Source organism: Trachinotus anak, unplaced genomic scaffold, assembly GCF_046630095.1.
Source record: "Trachinotus anak isolate AG129_WGS33_773 ecotype Australia unplaced genomic scaffold, CSIRO_AGI_Tana_v1 ptg000003l, whole genome shotgun sequence".
NCBI classification, from domain to species: Eukaryota; Metazoa; Chordata; class Actinopteri; order Carangiformes; family Carangidae; genus Trachinotus; species Trachinotus anak.
The window spans coordinates 25,111,889-25,134,529 of record NW_027273854.1 but is presented as its reverse complement, the minus strand read 5'-3'; the positions used below and the strand labels follow the sequence as shown (position 1 = coordinate 25,134,529).

Below are 22,641 nucleotides of genomic sequence, written 5' to 3'. Positions count from 1 at the left end.
GATTTCTCTGTCTGTCACAATGTTCAGAAGATCTGTGGCTTGTGAAAAATAGTTCCAATAATTATTATCATTGTTTGCCAAAGAATCTTGTCATGATCTGTGATCACGCTCATGTCTCCCATTGGGATGAATAGACTCAGATGCAGCTGGTCTCCTAAAGCAGCTGGGAGGTGGAGAAACCCACATGACGCAGATACAGGAAATGATTTGTCTCCTTTCTCAGCTGTCTCTGGCCCAGTGCACCAACATGACCCCATCCATGGTGTCCCTCTTCACCCCTTTAGCATTGTGCTGGAGGTGCTGCAGTATCGAGACCTCCTCCACCAGCCTCTTCCCTCAGTCTGTGAGGATCATCATACAGCTTGATGGCCAATTAGTGCAAACAATTGTGAAAAAAAATCAATTTGTTATGAATTTGCACGTGCATATTCAGATGTGTAAAGATATGCATGAGACTGTGAAATTTCAAGCTGCTGTAGCCTGATGATCGTGTGTGTGTGCTCACTCACTGAAACTTAATGTGGATCATTTTGTATTTTTAATCTGAAGCCTAAAGCAGCAGCAGAGTGACACTGAGGCGAGTGTTTTGTTTTTATTGCAGCTCATCACAGTCCTTTTGTGATGCAAAAGGCTGTCACTTCATCTCCTGCTCAGCAACCCCCCATCACACACACACACACACACACACCACCCCTGGAGCTTGTGTTGCTGGAGGCCCCCGATGTGCCGTTAAGTGAGTCCTGAGTGAGACTGATGGGGGTCAAGACCCACATACACACAAACTCACTCTGACACACATACACACACTGATACACACATACACACAGTTGTGCACACTCACAATACTGTGTTAAGCATTTAAAACATGCACAGACACCAATATAATACACACACACACACACTCAGCACCAGAGTCTTTACCCTGAGGCAGTACAGTGTCACACTCTGCACCCATCAGCACCCCCACCCAGAGCTACAGCTGTGCCAACTCCGCACACACACACACACACACACACACACACACACATTCTCTCCTTCATGCTGAGTCTGTGTGTGTGTCTGCATACAGTACATATAAGTGTTTGTGCGTATGTGTGTGCATATGGTGTGTGCTTATACTTGTATATCTATATTGTGAAAGCATATATATGCATATCAGAGCATGTAATGTTTGTGTGTGTGTGTGTGTGTGTGTGTGTGTGTGTGTGTGTGTGTGTGTGTGTGTCTGTGGCCTCATGTCGCCCCTGCAGCGTTCTCCTCCCTCCTGTGTTTTCCTATCATGTTTCCATCTCTTTTATTTTCTCTTTTACTTCCTCGTCACGTCTGTTTTATCTTCTTCAGCTACAAACAGGCAGAGAGAGAGAGAGAGAGCGAGAGAGAGAGCGATGGATGAATGTACACAGAGTTGGAGGGAGGAGGAAAACTGTGATTCTCTATTTTTTTACTCACCACTTTTCTACTTGCTTCAGTGAAATTCAGTTCTTATTTTCCCAGGCACAGATTTCTCTAATTCAAATCAGTTGTTACAGTGAAAAATAAGGTTGAACCAGCCAGAAGGATACATAGATACACAGATGTACAATATAAATAGATTGTTTGTCATGACAATGACTTTGTAAAAAATGATTTGAAAACAATGATAAAAAATATTTCCTTCCTCTTTAGACATGGTAAACAGGAGACTACATCTAAAACAACAGATTAACATTATTTATTTACTATTAATATGATTGTTATTTTCTTTTGTTCTCTCTCTTTTTTTCTAATTTAAATCCTTACGCTGAAGTGAGGTTTTTATGCTGAGGTAGGGTTTTTAAGCCCTTGACCAGTGGTTTCTAACCTGTGGGCCAGGGCCCACTGGTGGGCTGCAAAGGTATTACAAGTGGGTTGACAAATCATTTGCAAAACTGTACATTTGTGATGAAAAGATGTAATTATAAAAAAATAAAATGAAATCATTATTAATGTTTTCTTGTATTGAGGCCTATCACTGTGTGCTTTCAGTTCAGTCCTGATGTCCAGTCGATATCATCAAAATAAAAAGTGCACTGAGAGCTTATTATTTGGCCTCTGTATTGTTACAGGGTCGGATGTGGGCCATCAACGTTTTCAGCCATGATTTGGAAAAGGTTGGGAACCAATGAGCTAGACAGTAAAAAATTATTTTAATGTATTTATTTTTAATGTATTATGTGTGTGAATAAAAATAAACTCTAATAAAAAATATTATTATTAGTTATTAGTTCAGTTCATAACATTACATAATAGATTTAATGTGCATCACAGAGGGATGAACCACAGCCTTTTATCAACTGTTACCAAGAAATTAATTTAATCCAAACCACGTGTTATAACCAGTGGCTGTCTTTTGGACTCATGAGCAGAAAAGACTCTTGAACTGGATTTATAGCAAAGATAATTAAGTTAGAGGAGAATGAGCACAGGAGATATCAGGTTAAAATGCAAAAACTCAAGAAAGCAAAGAACCTAAGCAAGTCACCAGGGGGCTTTAACAACAGTACCACACAGGTAGACTGAATGATTTGACATTAAGTGAGAGGAGAACTAGGGTTTAAAGTCTGCAGGCGAGCTGGTTGACACAGTAGGAGGAGGAGTCAAGTGGAGCAGGTGAGGTGCAGAGTGGATCACCATGACCAGAGACAGAGAGAGAGAAGGAGACCACATGGGAAATACAAGGGATCGTAAACAAAAAAAACCTTTCCATGAACCTGAGTCGTGTTTGTGTCTAAACCAAACTAAACCTTAAAGACCCCCTCCAATCAAAATCAAGCTTTTAACCTTGTTAACGTCCATATGTAAGCTGCTCCACATCAGTGACTCTAATGTTGAATGTAAATGTGAAATACTGATGTAATGTAAGACATGTAATTCAGAGAAAAACACTATGGGTCCTCTGTATTGATGCCTGCTCACATGGCAACAGTCCAGCTCCATTAGCAATGATGAGAGGGTAAAATGCTAATTTTGTTACCAATCCTGATATGCCATTTGTCTGGTGAGACATCAATAGTCCATCAAGCTGTCAATATTTCTTTCCTTCTCTCTTGCTCCTCTTTTACTCTTCCTTCTACCACACTTCTCTTTCTCTCTTTGTTATACACTGATGCTGTGTATTAAGAGTGCTGGTCTTTACATATTGATGATGATTCATTTTTTCCCTCTTTCTCTCTTCATGTCTCTCATTTTATTGATTGGTCTCAGATGGGAAACAAACAGTCTTCGTGTTAAAGGTCAAATAACCCCCAACATCCTGATGGCCTTCAAGAAGTACACTCTACATCCTGCTGTGGCACTGCCAGCTTTGGATATACAGGGCTGTCAATAGCTGTGTCCCAATTCAGGGTCAGCATCCCTCAGAGGACGTGGTCTTCAAAGTTGTGGCACTTCCTAGCCATCATTGACCAAAGTCAGAACTGAATTGAGACAGTGTGTTCTATGGAGGATTTTTGCATGTGTCCGCCCTTACCGTTGGGTCGCAAAGTGCTGCTCCTGTCGAGTTGAAAACACACAAAATTTGATGTTTTAAGGCCCTTGGTTTTAACAGTTGTACTGTTACCTTTTGAAATGAGCTGAATCCTCAGGCTGTCTGTCAGTGCTGTTTGCTTTCATTATAGGCGTGCAATGGCGTTCCATCCTTTGTTGCCCAGGAGAAGAAGTCCCCATCTGAAGGAGCCTTCAAAATGGGACAAATGCAGCCTCTGAAGGATGTGGCCCTTGAATTTGCGCACAGCTACTATCAACAGAATCTTAAGGTAAACTTTCGGTAAACACAAACAAAATTTACATCTACATTTAATCTGATATCCCCTGGTGGCCAGGAGACCAAGACACTTCCTCCATTTGTGCAAACCTCAGGTTGGCTCTGCAATCTATATGTGATATATGTTACTGGATGCTACATGGTGTACCTTCTCATTAAGCCTCTCATTAAGCTAGTATAGACAAGGGGGAAGAAGAACTTACACAGTTTAATAAAGATGAAGTGTCTGCCAGAAGGTTTAGCCATGCCGGTGGAGTGGCTCTAGGGGAGGAATGCCGCTCTGTTGGTCCACCATTTTTGTTCAGACTGAAATTTCTCAACAACTGTTTGATGAACTGGAATTAAATTAGGTACATTCCCCCAGACATTTTTGGTATTGTGTGAGGGAGTTGGAAAAAAAAGGAACTGACACAGTATAACAGATGTTCAAGCTTTTCAGGGGATAAATCTCAGTGACTTCTGTGATCTTACATTGCAATTTGGTTTATGAAAAATTTTTACAAAATAATTTCCATCAGACTCAGCTCTACTTAGTGAACTACCATGCTAAACGAAGGCGGTGAGGTATGGTAAACACCAGCGTGTTTATATTTACTGCTCCACTGTGCAGCCTCCAAAAACATGGATGTCTCTTAGTCTTGTTTTATTAAATTAATCAATTAATTAAATAACTTCAGTGTTCACCATAAAATGTATAGATGTGCAGTACATCATATATATTCCATGTTGTTGTTGCTCTCCTCAGTAAATGTCCATTAATCCTCTCTCTGTCTCTCTCTTTGTCTCTCCATGGTTCTCCCTCCAGGAAGCAGAGGGTGTGTTACGTAGCTAATGGCTGAGGGTTTTTATGTCTCCCAGCCTTTACTACTACTCTACTGGTACACACACACACACACACACACACACACACACACACACACACACACACACACAGATGACACTTACACACCCAAATCGCACTGTGACATCATGATGGAGTGTCAGGTGCTGCTGGCTAATTTCTGCCTAGACGTGTGTGTGCAGGAGGTGTAGAGTGGATGGGTATGAATACTAAACAGCCCGCTAATGATATATATTTTGTGTGTGTTGTGTGTTGTGTGTGTGTGTGTGTGTGCAGCAACTAGCTAATGATATCTATTTTCTTAGTGAACAAGCCCACTGTGTATCATTGCAGTGGCAACTGCTGTTTTCTCCCTCTCCTGCTGACTGCACACGCACACGCACACACAAAAGGTAGAATAGACATCTCTATAAACATTCATCATGCTCCCACAATAAATTTAGGCAACATGACATACACAATGGCTGTGGATATAAACGAGTTGACTGAGGTAGTTGTACTGATAGAATGGATATATCTCATGTTCCATGTGTATGGAACAACCTCATGCAGTGGGTTGATGTGGTGAAATTTTTAGCCACGTTATGGCCTCTAATGTGTTAATATTGTTTTAAATGAGACTGTCCTCATCTCATTTGTAAAGCCTCGTGTGTAACTCATACGGAAACATGGCATTCACACAAAGCTGGAAAGCCGCATATGCAGAAAAAAAATCCTTGCTCATGCAGGATTCCACGCACATTTTCTTAGTACGTCCCAATCAATGTAAAATTGAGCGCACATGCACAACCACACTCCACCCTCACCCCGCCCTAAATTCATTACGCTAACTCGATATGCTACCCTTCTCTTAAGAAACAGGAAAAAGGGGGAGACCAAGTGGCAAGTTGGCCAAAAAGAAGACATTTCAGCATGTGGAGGTGAATGTGCTTCAACTGCTGGTGTAGGCGTTTGAGTGACAGCAGAGGAAGCACTAATCTCAGTTTTAATTTTAGAGTTATAATATGTAACTTTCCTGCATTACGATATCTGTAAAAATTACGAGACCTGTGTTATATATATTTGTGTTGTGTACGTACATTATCTCAAATCCATCACTTTTTAAGACACATTTTTAAGTTAGTTTTTACACCTTGGTTATTTTCTATGATATATTTTAATCAGATGAAGGATTTTAGTCATCAGTTGACTAAAGCAAAAGCTAATGTTAGACAGCTCAGCTCCCAGACACTCAGAGACATCCTGTCACTGAGGAGCCTCAGTGAATCACTGACTTTTAATGTAAAACGTTATTCTGTTTCTACTGGTTTTAATTCCCTGTTTCACTTGTCATAAAGAGGAGGGGACTGCTGTGGATGATTCAGCTGAGGGTAAAAACCTCCTGATCGTCTGGTTCATAATTTATCGGAGAAACAGTTGAAACAAAGGTTAGCAGCAGTCTCAGCTCCTTCCCTGAAGGCTTGTTCCTGACGTATAGCATTGATGAAACACTGACTTTCAATATGAAACTGCTTTATTCAGTATTTCTACTGGTTCTAATCACTATGTCAACAGCTTGTTCCAATACAGCAAGAAGACAGTGGTAGATAAGCTTTAAAACTTGTACATTACTGTATATTCACATTCAAATTTATTTGTTTGTGCGACTGCTGTGTCGATGTAACTGGGCTGCAGGGGGTCCTGCTTCCATAGCTCTGCAGACAGCCTACACATGTCTTCCTCCAGGTTAGGTCAGGTGACCTCTCTGTTATTGTGAGTGAGCAGCAGACCGTCTTCACAGGGCATGGTGACAGGGTGAAAACAGCAGTGGTGTTGTCGGCACTCCTCATTTGGTTGTGCTTAAAACAAGCTAGCGGCTGTTTAGCCATGAATTTAAGACTTTAACAGATTTATATATATATATATATGTATATATATGTGTGTGTGTGTGTGTGTGTGTGTGTGTGTGTGTGTGTGTATATATATATATATATATATATATATATATCAGACGAGAGGCTCACTGACCTGCTGTTACTAGAGCTCCAAAGAGAAGCCTGAGAGAGGAGATATAAAACTACACTGAGATGATTTTTGGTTCTTAAAACCACAGATATATCCTCTAATGGATATCAGTACAAATCAATGTAAAAACACAGGAAAAGAGTAAAATATGGGACCTTTAAAGATCCAAGTGACTATTGACTGAGAGCTGTGATCCTGTCATGATCAGAGGTAAAACAACCAGCTGAAAGTGAAACGTGAAAATATGGCAGAAGTATAAACACAACGAGGCTGTGAGGGTGAACTGGTGAGCACTGGTGGTTTTCGTGTTTGATGTCGTGATTGTGAAGGTTCCCAACAATCTTTAACAGGCTTTAAAAAAATCATGAGTGGGGTATTTTCTTATTTTATGCCATAGAATAAAACATGAAAATGTCTTGAACTTTATTTCAGTCAACTAATGAAAAACCCATTCAAAAAGCCCATAGACTTGGGACAAGGGAACCAGAACTTATATCCAGATTTCAGGACTCATTCCTGCAGCACGCTTTTCTCTGTAGGTTCATCAATAAGCAACTGCTTTCACAAAATAAAAGTACTATGATAGCAGCTTTAATCTGTCATCCTGTGATTGGTCATGTGGATAGCTGTGTTTCAGCACAGGGTACTGACACTTCAAATCAAAACCTTTGAGCAGGTTACATGTTCCTGAACTTTTCAGAGGCTCTTGTCTGTCTTCCTCACAAAATTATCCCACGCGCCAGGAAAGCACAAGCGTCGCACTGACCTGGCACCTACCCCTGGATGTTCGTACATCTGTTAATAATTTCAAACCCACTGTATAATTTAACATTAATATAAAGGGAGAGTTAATTTCTGCTTTGCTTTTTTTCACTTTTTGCGTTATGATTTCTGTCAAACAAAGGTTAAATCCCTCTCTATGATACATGCACACACCACTGTTACCCCCGGTGTCATGACTTTTGACAACCCTGGTGATGTCACTCCTCTGGCCTTAGGCAAATTGACCTCCTGGAGACACGGACACAGGAACCCTCTGTTGGTCCATGTGTGCATATGTCTTCCTCATATGTGTTCTCTAGGAGTGCTTGTGTTTGTGTGTGTGTTTGTGTGTGTGTGTGTGTGTGTGTGTGTGTGTGTGTGTTTAGAAATCCTTGCTCTGTGTGTGGCCCTGTATTTGACCCATTTGCACACAGGACCTGCTACTGTCCCATAATCAGATTGTAATGAGCCTAATGAAATTATCAGAATTCTATTTCACATTATGACTAATGGAGAACAAAGTCTCTCATACACACACACACACACACACACACACACACACACAGGTTCTGGTAGATACATAAATACTGTCTCTTCTCTAGGTCTCACATACACGCTCACAAGCACACACATTTCCCAGGATGCCGTTCAGCTCTATGGCAACAACAGCAAGCTGGGAGGCTGGCCTTTGACCCCTGGAGAGGTCAGGTCAGCGTGGCAATGATGTCTGTGGTTTGAAAAAGAAGACATGTGGGCATCTGGCTTGAAACAAAGATGGTCTGTCTACATTTTGTGTAGACACAAAATATACATGTATTTATGTTAATATACTCTCATACTGACTCTTTTACAAAAACGATGTCATTGTCAATCAAGTTGACAGACACAAGTTACACAACCAAAGACACACACACACACACACACACACACATGCATACATAGTAACGCACTCTGTCTCTGTCTCTCTCTGCCATGCACCCATGCAGACATATAATCATTCCCACCACCACCAAACTATACAAAACACACACACACTCTCTCTCTCCTCCCTCCCTTTCTCTTTCTCACACAAACACACACACACACACACACACACACACACACACTCCCTCACACACAGAGGCAGGCCGTGTGAGTATGAGTGATGGTTGCAGCTCGTGTCTATCCATTACAGAGGTCTGGCTGCAGACAGGTGAGCAGGCTGATACATGAGGAGGGCTTTATCTGCGCTCACCGACTCCCCACACCGTCTCATTCAGTGGCTTGCTGCATTAACAGCCTCCGACCACCTCCCACCCCCTCACACACGTGCGCACACATGCGCGCACACACACACACACACACCTTGACAAAGAGGAGATTTTTAAAAAATGCAGCTACACTTTAAATATAATTTCATTGTCAGAATTTCATATTAATGGTAGCTGAGGGAGAAACATGATGTGGGTGTTATCTATGCTCCACACTGGCCCGACTCGCTCACTGTTTTATTTAATGGTAATTATACACACACACACACACACAAACAGGGAAAAGCTTGTTTTTAAAAATATGTATTTATGTGTGCAGTTTTAGAATAATAAATAAATAAAAATAAATTAATTACCTCAAGTTCATAATTCACATAAAAGTATACAGTGCTGGCAGGCAGTTGGGTGTAACCTTTTTAACTTATACCAGAACCACATTTTTCATCAATATATGATACCATTTATCATTGCACGTCTTAGAGGGAGTTATTATTGCTATTACTTAACTGAGAGATCTGCACCTCTGCAATTCCAGTGTTTAATCGGGGATCTTATTCTCATGTTGCAAGATTTACGTTATTGTCAGATGTAAAATGTAAAATGTTTTGTGTTAATTTATATGTAATTTATATATAATATGCACAGGAAAAAACTCAAAGACAATCATGATCTGAATTTGGAGCTTTGTTCAAGTACAGTACATACAGTATATTTGAGTGTTTTACTACTGGCAAGGATAAGCAACAAAGTTGTGGGTGAGTAACTGCTCCAATATAAGCACTGTGCGGTGACACAATCTGTTGACCATGTGGCCACGTGTTTTTAGAGCGAGCCAAGTTAGATACAGTCAAGTGAAAATGCAAAAAAAAAGAGGAGACAGAATTTTACATAAAACAAAACAGCCACCATCTCTGAGCTTCATTCATTATTATCATTTTTCTGTTTACACAGCAAAAAGAATTTGACAATTCATTAAGGAAAATAACTGAATTTGTGTGCTCAGTGTTTCCTTTTGTTTTCCTTTTTGTATTGTTTAATATTATAGAATGTGTACGCATATTTCTGGTTTCGTGTGTACACACAGTTTTAGTCCTGAATCCACACTGAGTTTTATGCATCTGGCTCCTGGTCTCTCTAAGACCAGGAGCCAGATAGAGAGCCAGACAGAGAGTCTGCCAATCATCTACAAGGCCCATGTCATTTCCTGGACACCACCCCAAGGCCAGTGCTTGAATGATGACATGTGGCTGTCTATATCATCACTGCTCAGATTTAGCTCTGACAACAATCTTATTGTATTTATGTTTATCCTTATCCAGCAGTTTTAAATAGGATTTAACATGGCCTGCTCTTGCTCCAGGAATACTTTTGACTATGGTCACCAGTGTCGCTAACTTCACACTTTCTCAGAATAAAACTGCAAACAACCAAAGTTGGTTTCTCAGAGGGTGTGTCACTAAGTTGTGAGAGCCTGTTTTGAGAGCCTGGTTGGTGGTTGCTTGTGCTTAGGGCCACTCGTCTTAATACAGTCAAACACCCCGGCTTCATGGCTGCTTGGCGTCTGGCCCATGAGAGAGTAGGAGCGACACTGGTGTGGCTGGCACCAGCTACTGGGGCTGGCTAGCTACAGCAGCTAACATATGGGTTTCCATGGTGAATTACCCATGAGCGAGAGAGAGAGAGAAGCCATCGCTAACTGCTAAGCTAAAGAAAGTAGCAGATCTGAACCACAAGAGACAAACTGTGGGAATAGTCACACAAGTCTCTAAAATAAGGAGAGAGCTATGAGTGCTTCAGCACAAACAGTATGTAGCAGGTAATTAGCTGCTGTATAGGGTGACCAGGCATCCGGCTTTAGGCCGGACAGTCCGGATTTTCAATGCCCTGTCCGGCCGCTGTATGTTTGTGTAGCCTATTCAGCTACACAAACATCATCTTTAAACCACTCACAATTGTACTATAAATGAGAGTATACCAGAGTCCTATGTACACCATAGTAATTTATTGATATGCCCCATAATGTCCTCCTTTTTGGTGTTATGGAAATGGTCATCCTACTGCTGTAATGAAGAATATAGCACAATTAACCACGCTGAGATAGAGCAGTAAAACATGCCACCAGTAAAACTGGAAACGATACAATACACTTACCCCAACATGTCAGCACTTTGGACGTCACATTGCCTTTAAATTTTCTTTAAAGCAACTCCAACTCAAATGAACACGTAAATTATTCAAATTAGCGTTTTTTGTTGGAAATGAAGATCCACAAAAAGGAAGTGATTTGCATCAGAATCAAACACCAGAAACAAGCTAATCTACTCACTGGTGTGAAAAAGACATAACAACACATTAGATATTAGATGGCAGGGGAAGTCCAAAAAAATGAACCAATGACAGGAGACAATTTAAGTTGGCGGTTTATTAAGGAAACTTGAATGCTTTCAGTTTCTTTTGTGCTGGTGTGACAGTTGTCATTACAGGGACATGCTATGTATACTCTGATGTAAGGTGTGTAGGCTGTAGGGACTGCAACTCCAGCAAGTTGCAGTGGTGGTAGGAACACAACTTAAGACACAAGTGGATATCATCTGTGTTTCTGAACCTCACACAGCAGTACAACCCCTGCATTTCTGTCTGGATTTTGTGTTTCACTGAGGTGACCAGGTTCAGTAACTGCCACCCAACTGCCAGCTGGCCTGGATTGTCAGTAACGCTGCTTCTGAAGGACAGGCCCATTTTATTGGGCCAGTTTGTCAGTTCAGGACCTCAAACAGTAGGTATGCCACTAAAATCTTTTTTCTTTGTGGCTCAATAGCCTGTGCATAAATGACTGAGCAACTGTGGTGGTGAGCTTGTGTTTACACTGCTCAACTGTAACTGCAGAGAGCTTGTTAAGGCTGACTTGCTAGATTGCTGTTGTGTTTGCTTATTTAAAACTTCACGAATTCTAAACCTTCATGAAATTTAAACCTTCCTGAATTCAAGCTTGTGAAGGTTGAAATAATAATAATATTATTGATGGTTTACCATTATGGAGACAGTTGCAAACATCTCTAAATATGAATGAGAGCACATACAAGATAATAAGTACACCAGCGGTTTTCAAAGTGTGAGGCGCGCCTCCCCTGGGGGGCGCCAGAGGGCTTCAGGGGAGGCAAGAGAAAAAAAAACAAACCTGAAAAGAAAGAAGAAGTGTATACGTCTGGCGAGGGGCAAAATGGATCGTTTTTTAGTATCTAAAGTGAAAGTGAGAGAGGGCACAGAGTCTGGGGTGAGCAGAAAACGGAGGAAGTATGACCCTGATTATTTAAAGTTTGGCTTTTCGTGTATTGGTCCTGATGATGCTCCGCTGCCACAGTGTGTCATCTGCAAAGAGGTGCTAGCTAACGACAGTATGCGACCATGTAAACTCCGGCGTCATATTGAAACCAAGCACCAAAGTTTAACGACCAAGCCGCGGGAGTTTTTTGATCGGAAACTTAATGAATTGCGGTCACAGAAGAAAGTCATCGAGTCGTTTGGCACCGTGAACACCAAGGCAACCGAAGCATCATACCGCGTAGCGTTACGCATCGCGAAGGCGGGGAAACCCCACAACACGAGGATTTACGCATGATGTTGAGACTGCGATATGAAAAGCAGCGCTGTACATGGTGCGCAGTGATGCTAAAAATCTCTGAGGTTGATCTGTTTATTATTTGATTTGAGGAATTGCACAGAGGCCTTAATTGCCTTAATTTTGTATTCCAAAAGATAAAAAAACAAACAAACAAACAAACAAACAAAAAACTGTTAAAATGTGAAAAAAAGATGTTAAAAACATACAGATGTTATACTGTGTTTAAAAAAAAAAGATATTTAAGCACATACACAGATAAAGATGATTAAGATTAAGATGTTTACAAAAATAAAGATGTGTATAACATTTATTGTTTAAAACCTTTTTTAAGCCTGTGTGGAACATACAAAGTAACAACAATAACAGTAATAATAGTAATAATAATTAGGGGGGGTGAAGGGGGGGCGGCATGCTTTTGAGTTCTCTTAGGGGAGGCTCACTATCCCACACTTTGAAAACCCCTGAAGTACACTATAACATTAACTCCAGTAGCACTCGTGATTATATTAATACAACAGGAAAATATTAATGCATTAACACTCACTGTAATGTTTTTTGAGTAAGTCTGCTCACATATATGAACCATGTGCTGCATCTCTTTGTCGTTACTCTTTCCATTTTCTGACTCGAAAAGCAAAGTTTCTGACAGAAATCATAGAGAAATCAAGATGAGGATGTAAAGCTTCATCTGTCAAGATGCTAGTGAGTGAGTCTAAACCTGCTATTTCTACTGTTATATTTTAACGACCCTTTACACCACTACATATACACAAGAGTGGCCTAACAGCCGCAGACTCTTGATCTTGGCACTGATGATGGAATTAGTCATTGATATCAAACTTTTTAGCTCAAAGAGCCATTGATGAGTTTCCTGTGAGTACAGAGCTGGATAGGACCCAATTTCTCCTCCGTCATCACTACATACTGCTGCACTGTTGAGCTGTGAGAGACTGTGTATACAATATGTATCAAATAATGAATGTCATGTTGACAAGACCTTTTTGTTTGGGAAAGAGGATATAGCTTGTGAAACTAAAGCTCATCTTGTAGCTCACGGCTGGACATGATACCAGCACGTATGACGCCGGACAGACCCCCAACAACAGCTTCTGTCACCAGGGGTGGACAGTAAGGAAGTCAATTTACCTGAGTACTGACAGAGCCATGCTGTCAGGACAAGCAAGGCAAGCAGTGCTTTCTCAGCTAAAGCTAAAAATAGACATCAACTACAACAAGAATGAAGTGGAAGTGATATCTCTCCTTACATCTGATCTCAGACCAGTTTTCTGTCCAATAAAGGATCTGATGCCTGTTTGCATTCATAGTGTAATTTACTGCCCACCTGTGGCGGCACCAGGGTATTGTCCCTGAAAGCTAGTTTGACTTTGAGCCGTTGTAGCTTTCGTTTCTGTCATTTTCGTGGGTGTGACCGTGTCCCGTTGACAGAGGCTGGAGCTTGGCAAGCAGAGAGGACAAAGACAACCTGTCTGCAGGCAGGGTACTTGAAGAGGACAGCAGCTTAATGTGGAAGTTTGTGCATCTTTGACTGGTGATTCACTACAGCCTTCCCCACTTTTCCAACCCGCGTTCCGAACCTCATGACATTTTCCATCGAGGTCAAGGAGAATTCATAAGGATGTGGTAAAAGACAACCGCCATAAGGAGAGAATCTGCTTTTTTTTTTAAACCAACTTAAGTATAACACACGGACTATAAATCTTTAGTAAAGGGGATTTAGTAAAATGACATTTATGTATAAGAGCCTAGTATTTTGTATGATGATGCTGTTAACTAGAAACTGGGACAGATTTGAAAGAGAATAAATCTATACTTATGGATTTGGAGCTCAGATAAGGATTTCAATAAGTTTTGGATTGTGTCACAAACATAAAACAGATGCTCTGTTTTTTCAATATTTATGTGGGTCACTGGGGTTAAACTACAATGGTGCATCCAGTACATCCATAGGTGCATCACTTTAACTGTTGCTGCAACAAGGAATTGTGGGATGGCATCTTCACCTTTCCTTTCTTAAAGGAGGCAGGGATGTGTTATTAGATTATTTGTTACTTTGTTTACCTCTGTCTGTGATTAAAATGCTGTCCATGACAATTACAACATGCATTAAGGCCTTTTATTACATAATCCTTCATATGTAATAAAATAACCCCATCACCAATATATATCAAGAAGCTACCCCACATATCAGTGAATTCAGACACTGCATTTTTGACTTTGGCTAGCATCAGTTCATAAGAGGCCGTCATGAGCTTAATCCAGTCCTTGCACTTGTACTTTTGCATTTTCTTCGAATAATCTTGGCTGCATTAAGGAAGCCTGCAAGGGCCAAACCCCAACTGTTCCTTTGTAATTTCAGCTGTTAACATCATTTTATCCCCATGAAGGCAGAGGTGCTCCAACCACTCCTCCATAATCCCATGTACAAGCCTGAAACAGCCTAAAAAAATTACAATGCACCTCTACTGTCCCAGTGTGAGTCACTACTAAATATGCTCTGTTGTTCTAAAAGTAAATGTGAATGGAGCTAATTTTATCTGGACTTAACATTGGGACCTGAAATGAAGCAGGTCATTTTGGCTCCACCTACAGCTTGTAATGCGATTTGCAAAAATCCACCGCTCCCAGTTCAATACCACCCATCAGACCCAGGGGGAATGTTGGCTGACTGTCAATCAGAGCTTGTGCACACGCTGCAGACAGGTTTACCCCCCTACCTCCCTCACACACGCTGCCAGATGAGCCTACTACACAGCTCTGGCATGTACCCGTCCGTCGGCGTGTAGAAGCAGCAGAGGGGATGTGCTCTTCCTCTGAAGCCTGTGCCTCGGTCTCAAAACTCACATCAACAGGTAAAAATGTCACATTTATCAAAGTGCCAGTGAGTAAAATGCTGCAGTGAATGCTAACTGTTACTTATCGGTAACCTAGGCTATGTCAACAAGCTGTACTTTCAGAAACATCTCAACCTTACTTTTATCCAAAGTTGACTTTTGCTAAATAAACAGAAACGCTGAGTCTTACCTAAAGTATAAAGTCAGAATAGGCCAGTTCTTACTTCCGTGTGTTCCATTCTTTCTGGCGTCTCTGGTTGCTGTGGATACTACACTCATGCACCCAAGCTAAGATGCATGCACGCTCTCTGGCGTACACTACCTCCTCTGTAGTCGGGAGACAGTTTTCGAGCTCGGTGGAAAGTGGGGGAGGGACCTGAAACTTGTGTCTATTCAAATTTTCTGCTCAAGTCCTGGAATCTTCGCAAGCTTTAAAACCAGGTCTGAAAAGGGCCAATGTGTTTCTGTGTATGTGATTGAGTGGATGTGAGAGAGAGAGAGAGACGTACGGAGTATTTGAGTGAATCTATGTGCTGCACACAGCTCTGTGGTAAAATCTATGAAATCTCAGTGAAAATGATCTATTACCACCTCCGACCACCTCCGAATGTGTTCTGAGTGATCAGCTCAGATTCAGATCGTCCTGAATGCATATGAAGGTATTTGTTGTCATAACTTTCAGTAGACTGGACTGTTCTATAAACAGAGTAGCAGGCTGGTTATCACAGTTCAGTGCATTTAAAATGTGACATATATGTTATTGCAAACTAAACTAGTCAAACTAAAATGTTTTTAAAGTTATTTCTTGTCGCGTCTTATGTTAGCTGGGTTACGTAAGGTAACGTTAGCTTAGCCTCCTAGCATGGTGTGTGTGTGGACGTGTGTGTGTGATTGTGTGAGTGTGCAAGAGAGAGTGTATGAGAAAGTGTGAGAGAGAGATATGATAGTGGTCAACAACTGGCACAGGCTAAAACTGCAATACATACGCAGTACGATCTGCGTTTCAGATGACTCGCACAGATCACGTCATTAAAAGCTGATATATTTAGATATTTAATTTCAAATGTTCAATCGCTGCGAGCCAGACCAAGTTAACTGTTAAACAGACACTAACTGCAGCTGGAGACATCAGTCCTAGTTGTGCTCTGCAGCCTCTGTGAGTTCGGAGTGGCTGAACCACATGAAGCAGTTCTCCACCAGAGCAGAACAAGAACCACTGTCACAGTAACAGTCCGACAGACAAGAGACCCGCCTGCAGACAGGACAAGCAGCTGGGGTTAACTGGTCAGCAGTGACTGAAGCTTCTCATTTAAGGTCTTACATATGTCACCTCAGAAATAAATAAACTGCTGAAACAAATACTCCATGAACTAAGCAAAAGTATGATTGCTTGTGACACAATTTGTGAATAGTGTTGTGGGTGAAGAATACCTGTGAGTTGACAAACATCAGAAAGAAGCATCACAGCAGCCACACATGTAAACAGTAATTGTGTAAATTCCAGTTGTGTTTTTATTAGTCAGTTTCTTAAATTAGCCTCTGATTATGTTCTGGCCTGCAAGCTTATGTCTTAAAAAACTGGCCTGAAACATGACCTAAATGAAGTAAGGTTCCAGGTAAAAACAAAAAACAAAAAACTAGAATTAATAGCCTCATGTTTCTGTTTCAATGATAACATTTTTTTTTTTATTAATCAAACTTCCCTACAACTCATTTTTGAGTGACACGATGTGTCTGGCTGTTTCTGAGCTTGACTTTGGAGAGCACAGCTTCAGTGGAGAGAGTCCACACAGACTTCAACCAAGAAGGTAACGTTAGCTTATCATGTAAATCAATTAATGAAATAGTGCGAGCATTGTTAGCTAGCTAACAGCAAACAGGCTGTTGTTTTCAGTAGTTTCATGAAACAGTTCTGTAAATAAGGTGCAGTATCCGTATATGCTCAACTGAAGCCGCCAACAGCCAGTAAAGTAAACTTTATAAAAGTTACTCACCCACTGCAGGGTGAAGAAGAAGCTAACTTGTGTTAACTTGTGCTACTATGGAGCCGACTGTACAACTGCCAAGTGGAAGAACGGAAGATTTTCAAAAGCAAGTGGGAGCCTGGACTTACTGAAGTGTGATATTCACAGGAGAAAAATTAAACCAGAGCTAACACATGTTATTGTGTCGGTTCATTTAAACTGAATGATATTGTTATATTAGCCTAGCATTAACTGATATGTTAACATATTCAGTCACATGTGGAGCCGTAGTTATACATCCAATGCCTCTTTTAAGTGTATACATCCTGCACGTCACAGAACTTTTCAACAGCTCAGAAGTTGGTTGTTCCGTATCAACCAGTGCTCATTTTTTATTATTTGCTTGTTTAACAGGTGCTCATCATTGGTGAGTGAAGATACCAGCCATAAATCTTTTCCTCTCAGTTTCTCTCTCACTTTTGCCTTCATACAGTTAACATTTACTGCAAAAGACTTATTTCCAAGCAAGACTGTGATAAAGCTCTGTTACTCTGTTCTTGTACTGAGGAAATGTAATTAAACTACAACAATGTTTTATTAAATGTGTATTCCCTTGATGTACCTTTGTTTTTTTAATCGGGGATTCAAATGCAAAAGTAACAGACTACATTACCCTTTGTAAATAGACAGTAACATGCTAACTCACGCTCATACTGTAATCCAATATACAGTAATGTACTGTTAATATAAATTACAGTACATACACCATAAAAGAAAGAATTTCACCGTAAAATAATAAAATAACTGTTATTTTACAGTGAAATTCTAAACAGTGTACTTGGCTGGGACGTCATGAGACATCTGGAGGAAACCAAGCAAGAACTGCAAGACAGAGCCAACAAAGTGAAGTCTGTTCCCTTGACTTCATAAACAGACTGACTCATTATTGCCCCTGAATAAGTCGTTATAGTTTGTATTTGTCTTTATTTAATTTTTGATTTTTGTTTTCAGTTCAGTTTACTGTTTACTGAGTTTTCTCAGGTTTCCATAGTTTAAAAATGTTCAGTTTTTGGTAGTTTCAGTACTATTATTATTATTATTATTATTATATGTATATCTATACACTACTATGGAGAGTGCTATGGTGTATGAGAGTACGACAGTGTTTTTAAGGAAGAACTGTTGTGTGTCCCAGTGATTATAGTTTATGGCCCAGACAATAATGTGTGTGTGAGAGTATGATTGCATGTAAGTAGGTTATATATGGGTATAGTAGTGTTTGTGTAAGACTATAGTGGTGTACGTGTGACATTATGGTGATACATGTGATCAATCATATAGTTTCCATTCACATAAAGACAATGACTGTAAGTGTTAACATTACATACTGTGTTCTGGGAATGCTAACATGCTATCTCTGTCTAGGGCAGGACTGGAATTGTAATAACAGGTCAGTTTATATGTGCAGTTCTACTATGAATAATTTATTTGGAAACACTGTGCTAGTCTCTCTGCTGTCTCTTTTATTCTTTTTTATCCTCTAGTTTCACATAGTAAATGCATATAACCGATGCTTGCAACACTGATACACACACACACACACACACACACATACACACAGAACCTCTCCACCCCACCCGTATGGGACAGGAAGGGACGGGAGCTCAGGGCTGAGCAGACTTTTCAGGTGGTGGACCTTAAAGTCAGAGGATCTACAACAGAGTGTGTCAGAGAGGCAGAGAGGCGCTGTAGAAATAGACAGTATGGGAAAAATGTGTTTCAGGAACATGACAGCATGTAAATAAAGACCTGAAAGAACCTGAAAATGAGCATATTATGTTCTCTTAAAATGAATGGAGTTTGCAGTTGTTTGTTTGTAGTGTGAAAACAAGTGGACCATCCACAAGATATTGAGATAATAAATATAAGATTTTATTGTGATTTTAGGAGCTAAACTACAATAAATCCATTTTCTGACTATGAGCTGTTCAGTCTGATCATGAGGAACCTGTATGTCATTATATATTATTATATATTATTATATATTGGTAACCATGGAAACGGTGGTGTGGGGGTTCCCCCAGTTGTTCTTTAAAAAGTGCATGACATCATGATGACATCACCATTGGAATGTCATGATCAAAGCCATTTGCCTTTTATGTCACAGTGTCACCATTTGGATGGCTATACTTTGAGCTAGACTCCAGTTCATTTGTGAGACTTTCAGTTACACAGTGTTACACAGTTTCAATACACAGTGTCTGCATAGAGAAACACAGTGAAAAGACAGTGAATAATGTCAATTACAAGAGGTAATTCCAGCACTGGCGTGAAAAGCGCCAAATCTCAGCTCATTGAGGAATTACACAGGACACAGAAAAATGAGAAATGGCTGATAGACCAAAACAGGGATTTGAAAAGACAACTGACATTCCTTGTTAAAACCGAGACTTCTTTGAAAAAAGAACAACTTGAGGTTGCTAGACTAAAGCGTAAAGGCACGGAACAGGACATTCGTGTGGACAAGCTAAGAAATGAGCTACAGAAGTTCAAAGCTGACTTAGCGAACGAACAGACCCAGAGACATCAAGAAAAGACCTTTTCAGAGCAGAGAATTGTGGTCCTGGAGAAGAAATGCCAGGAATTCGAGAACAAATACTCTGTGGAGAGGTCTCTGAGGGAGCAGAAGGACAGGGAATTAGAGGTCTACACTCAGATCAGAGGGGAAAAAAAGAAACTGGCCACGGAGCTGCAGTCTTTGCATCATCAGGTCCAAGAGCTGCTGGGCTACAAAAACTTTGCCAGCAAAACAATGGAAGAACAGAGACAGCTGTTAAAAAAGAAGGACTTGGACCATGAGCAGACAAAACACGAGTTAGATGAAGTAAGGTCCGAGGTGAAAAAACTAGAGGACGAGATAGGCGAGATAATCAAGTTTAAAGACCAAAATGAAGGCAGTGAAAAAGAAGCTCTGAGACGAGCATATCAGAAAGAAAAACAGCAAATACTAGATGCTCACAGGAAAAGAGTACATCAACTGAGAAAGGAGGTCCGTGAGCTCACATTTGTGAACGAGGACCTAAAAAGGTCGTCAGTGTTAATGGAAAACCAGGTGCTCAACATCAAGGAGATTAATAAACAGAAAACAGAGGAATTACAAAATCAGCTAAAAGAGGCCGCGAAACAACGTAACATCATACAAACACTGGAACATGAAGTTAGCAGCTACAGCGAGCTGAAAATTAAAATCCACAACCAGAGGAGAAAAGAAGCCGCGTACAATGTGGCCAAAGACCAGGAGATAATCAATATGAGGAATATTATTACTGAGATGGAGAGTAAGCAGAGACAGCAGATGATCACCACTGGAAGTGTCCAGACTACAAGAGACCTCGCCATTAAAAACTTGTTTAAGGCTCAGTCAACAATCAGCGAGCACGAGAAAACAATTGAGACAGTGAACGTTGAAATCCAACAGAAGACTCTTGAAATCAACGAAAAGAACGCAGAGTTTACCAGGATTAAGAAGGCATATCGTTCTGTGAAGAACCAGCTGAGAGAGGTGAAGAGGCAGCTGACAGAAACAAAGATGACACAGGAGACACGTTTAGCCTCGGCTGGTAAGGACCAGATGGTGGTAAAGAAAAACCTGGCCAAGGTGGCAGCAGAGAAGGACAGTTTGGAGAAAGAGCTAGTGCACTACAAAGAACTGGTGGTGAAGCAGCAGCAGAAGCTCGACCTCCTGGAAACTACAAAGGCCTCACAAGAAAGCACGCTCAGAGAAAACACGGAGGAAATCAAGTTGCTCTTGCTGGAGCAGAAGAAACTGAAGCACAAGTGTGAGATGCTCAGGATGAAAGTGCTGCATCAGTGTCCCTTGTTGAAGGATAAAAAAATAGATTTTGCCAACGAATTTTGGAAGGCAAGTCAGAACCGTCCATCCACCGCTGAGACAAAACTGAAGAGCGAGCTGGAGGAAAAGGACAAGGAGATTAAGGAGCTGAAGCACAGCTCAGATGACGCAACGCTGAAGTTCAGGCAGGGTCGCTGGGATAACAGGCAGCTTCGAGAAAAGGTCATGTCATTAGAGGGAAGACTCGGGGCCTATGAGAAAAACTACCAGAGTCAGAGCGAAGAGAACAAGAAGCTGACAGATGAGGTGAGGAGGCTCAACTTGGAGAAGAAAGAGAAATCAAGGCACCTGCCCACTGCTCCCAGTAAGCCCCAGCCCCCCTCTGAGGAAAAGCCCGAGTCTGTTCCCACATCAAGACGCACACGCTTCCCACCTGTAGCCACCAAGTCCCCGTGTCAGTCTGAAAACAAATCACAGATTGTCCACATCCCTCTCCTTCGTGGAAAACAGATCAGACCTCACTTGTCACTTGACACCATGTCCACTCAGCCCCAGACCCCCTCTGGTCTCACATACATACGCTCAATTCCCTCCCCCAGGTCACAAACTGTCACCCTCCCTCCCATTAATTAGAAAACAGTAGCGTCGTGTCGATTTCACTCCCTAAAGCGACACTTTGATTTCTGAGTTCAGTCAAGCTCTCAGTCACTGGTAAGCGACCCTGCAGTGACTGTATTCACTCACTCAGTGAGGGAGTGTATCCCTGCACCGCTGACTGAGAGCTTGACTGAACTCAGAAATCGACCAGTTCAGTGGCAAGCATTGGGTTTTCTCCGGGTGCTCCGGTTTCCTCCCATAGACCAAAGACTCTACATGTCTACAGTTCTCCAAAAAACCCCACTGACGAACACGTCACAATTTCTACAAGGGAGGTTTCATGTCTTTAGGTGATATTTTAAAAATGCACATCTTTCCCTTTCTCTTTATTCAATAAACAATAAACTCATCTTAAAAATATTTCATCACCCGTGTCATTTTGATTTTCATACCAGCAATATGACACAAAACTGACACCTTCCACTGCAGTCTCTATGTCCAGGCTGAATCTGAACATGTCATAGCAGCTCCGTGTGGAGACAGTGACATTTTAGAGGCATTTTCTGTCAAAAATAATTCGCAAATTAATTCAAAATGAAGAGAAATCCAACATTCAACTTTCCTGCAAACTCTATGTAGACAAACAGAGCCACAGTAGCAGCGACTTAGAAGACACACAGCTGGTGGGAACACACACACTCTGCAGCTGATCAGCAAAAACAGCAGCGATGCACAAGCCACACATCCACTGTGTCACCAGCATAATGGACTGAGTGCTCATTTTTCAAACTGTGTTATGTATTTTACAGAAACATTTACACCTGTCATCCAGTTCAGAGTAATGACAGGCAAATCCAGTTAAATAACAGGTAAGAGAGAGCGAAACAGCGAGTGTGACAGAGATGTAAAAATCTGGGACATATTTGTCCGTAGGTCAGACCAGACTTCAGACTAAACTTTCATTTGAACATTATCACATCAAGTATCTGTGTCTGTTCAGTGGCTATACATCCGGATGCATTCACAGCATTTCTCAGTGCATCATTTCTCAAAAGAAGCAATACTTGTCTATATGTGAATTCTTTTTTTCTGTATCTCTCCACTGAAAGACTCAA

The 22,641-nt window shown here is 41.0% G+C and overlaps 1 protein-coding gene across 1 annotated transcript; it reads left to right on the top strand.

Annotated features, from left to right (window-relative positions):
* Positions 1-9,425: 9,425 nt before the first annotated feature.
* On the top strand, positions 9,426-21,946 carry LOC139618697 (cilia- and flagella-associated protein 58-like). The gene is made up of 2 exons (XM_071474848.1): positions 9,426-16,920; positions 17,491-21,946. Exon 2 carries the CDS (start codon positions 19,373-19,375, stop codon positions 21,560-21,562), a length of 2,190 nt encoding a protein of 729 aa, XP_071330949.1. The 5' UTR covers positions 9,426-16,920; positions 17,491-19,372; the 3' UTR covers positions 21,563-21,946.
* The last annotated feature ends 695 nt before the right edge of the window (positions 21,947-22,641 follow it).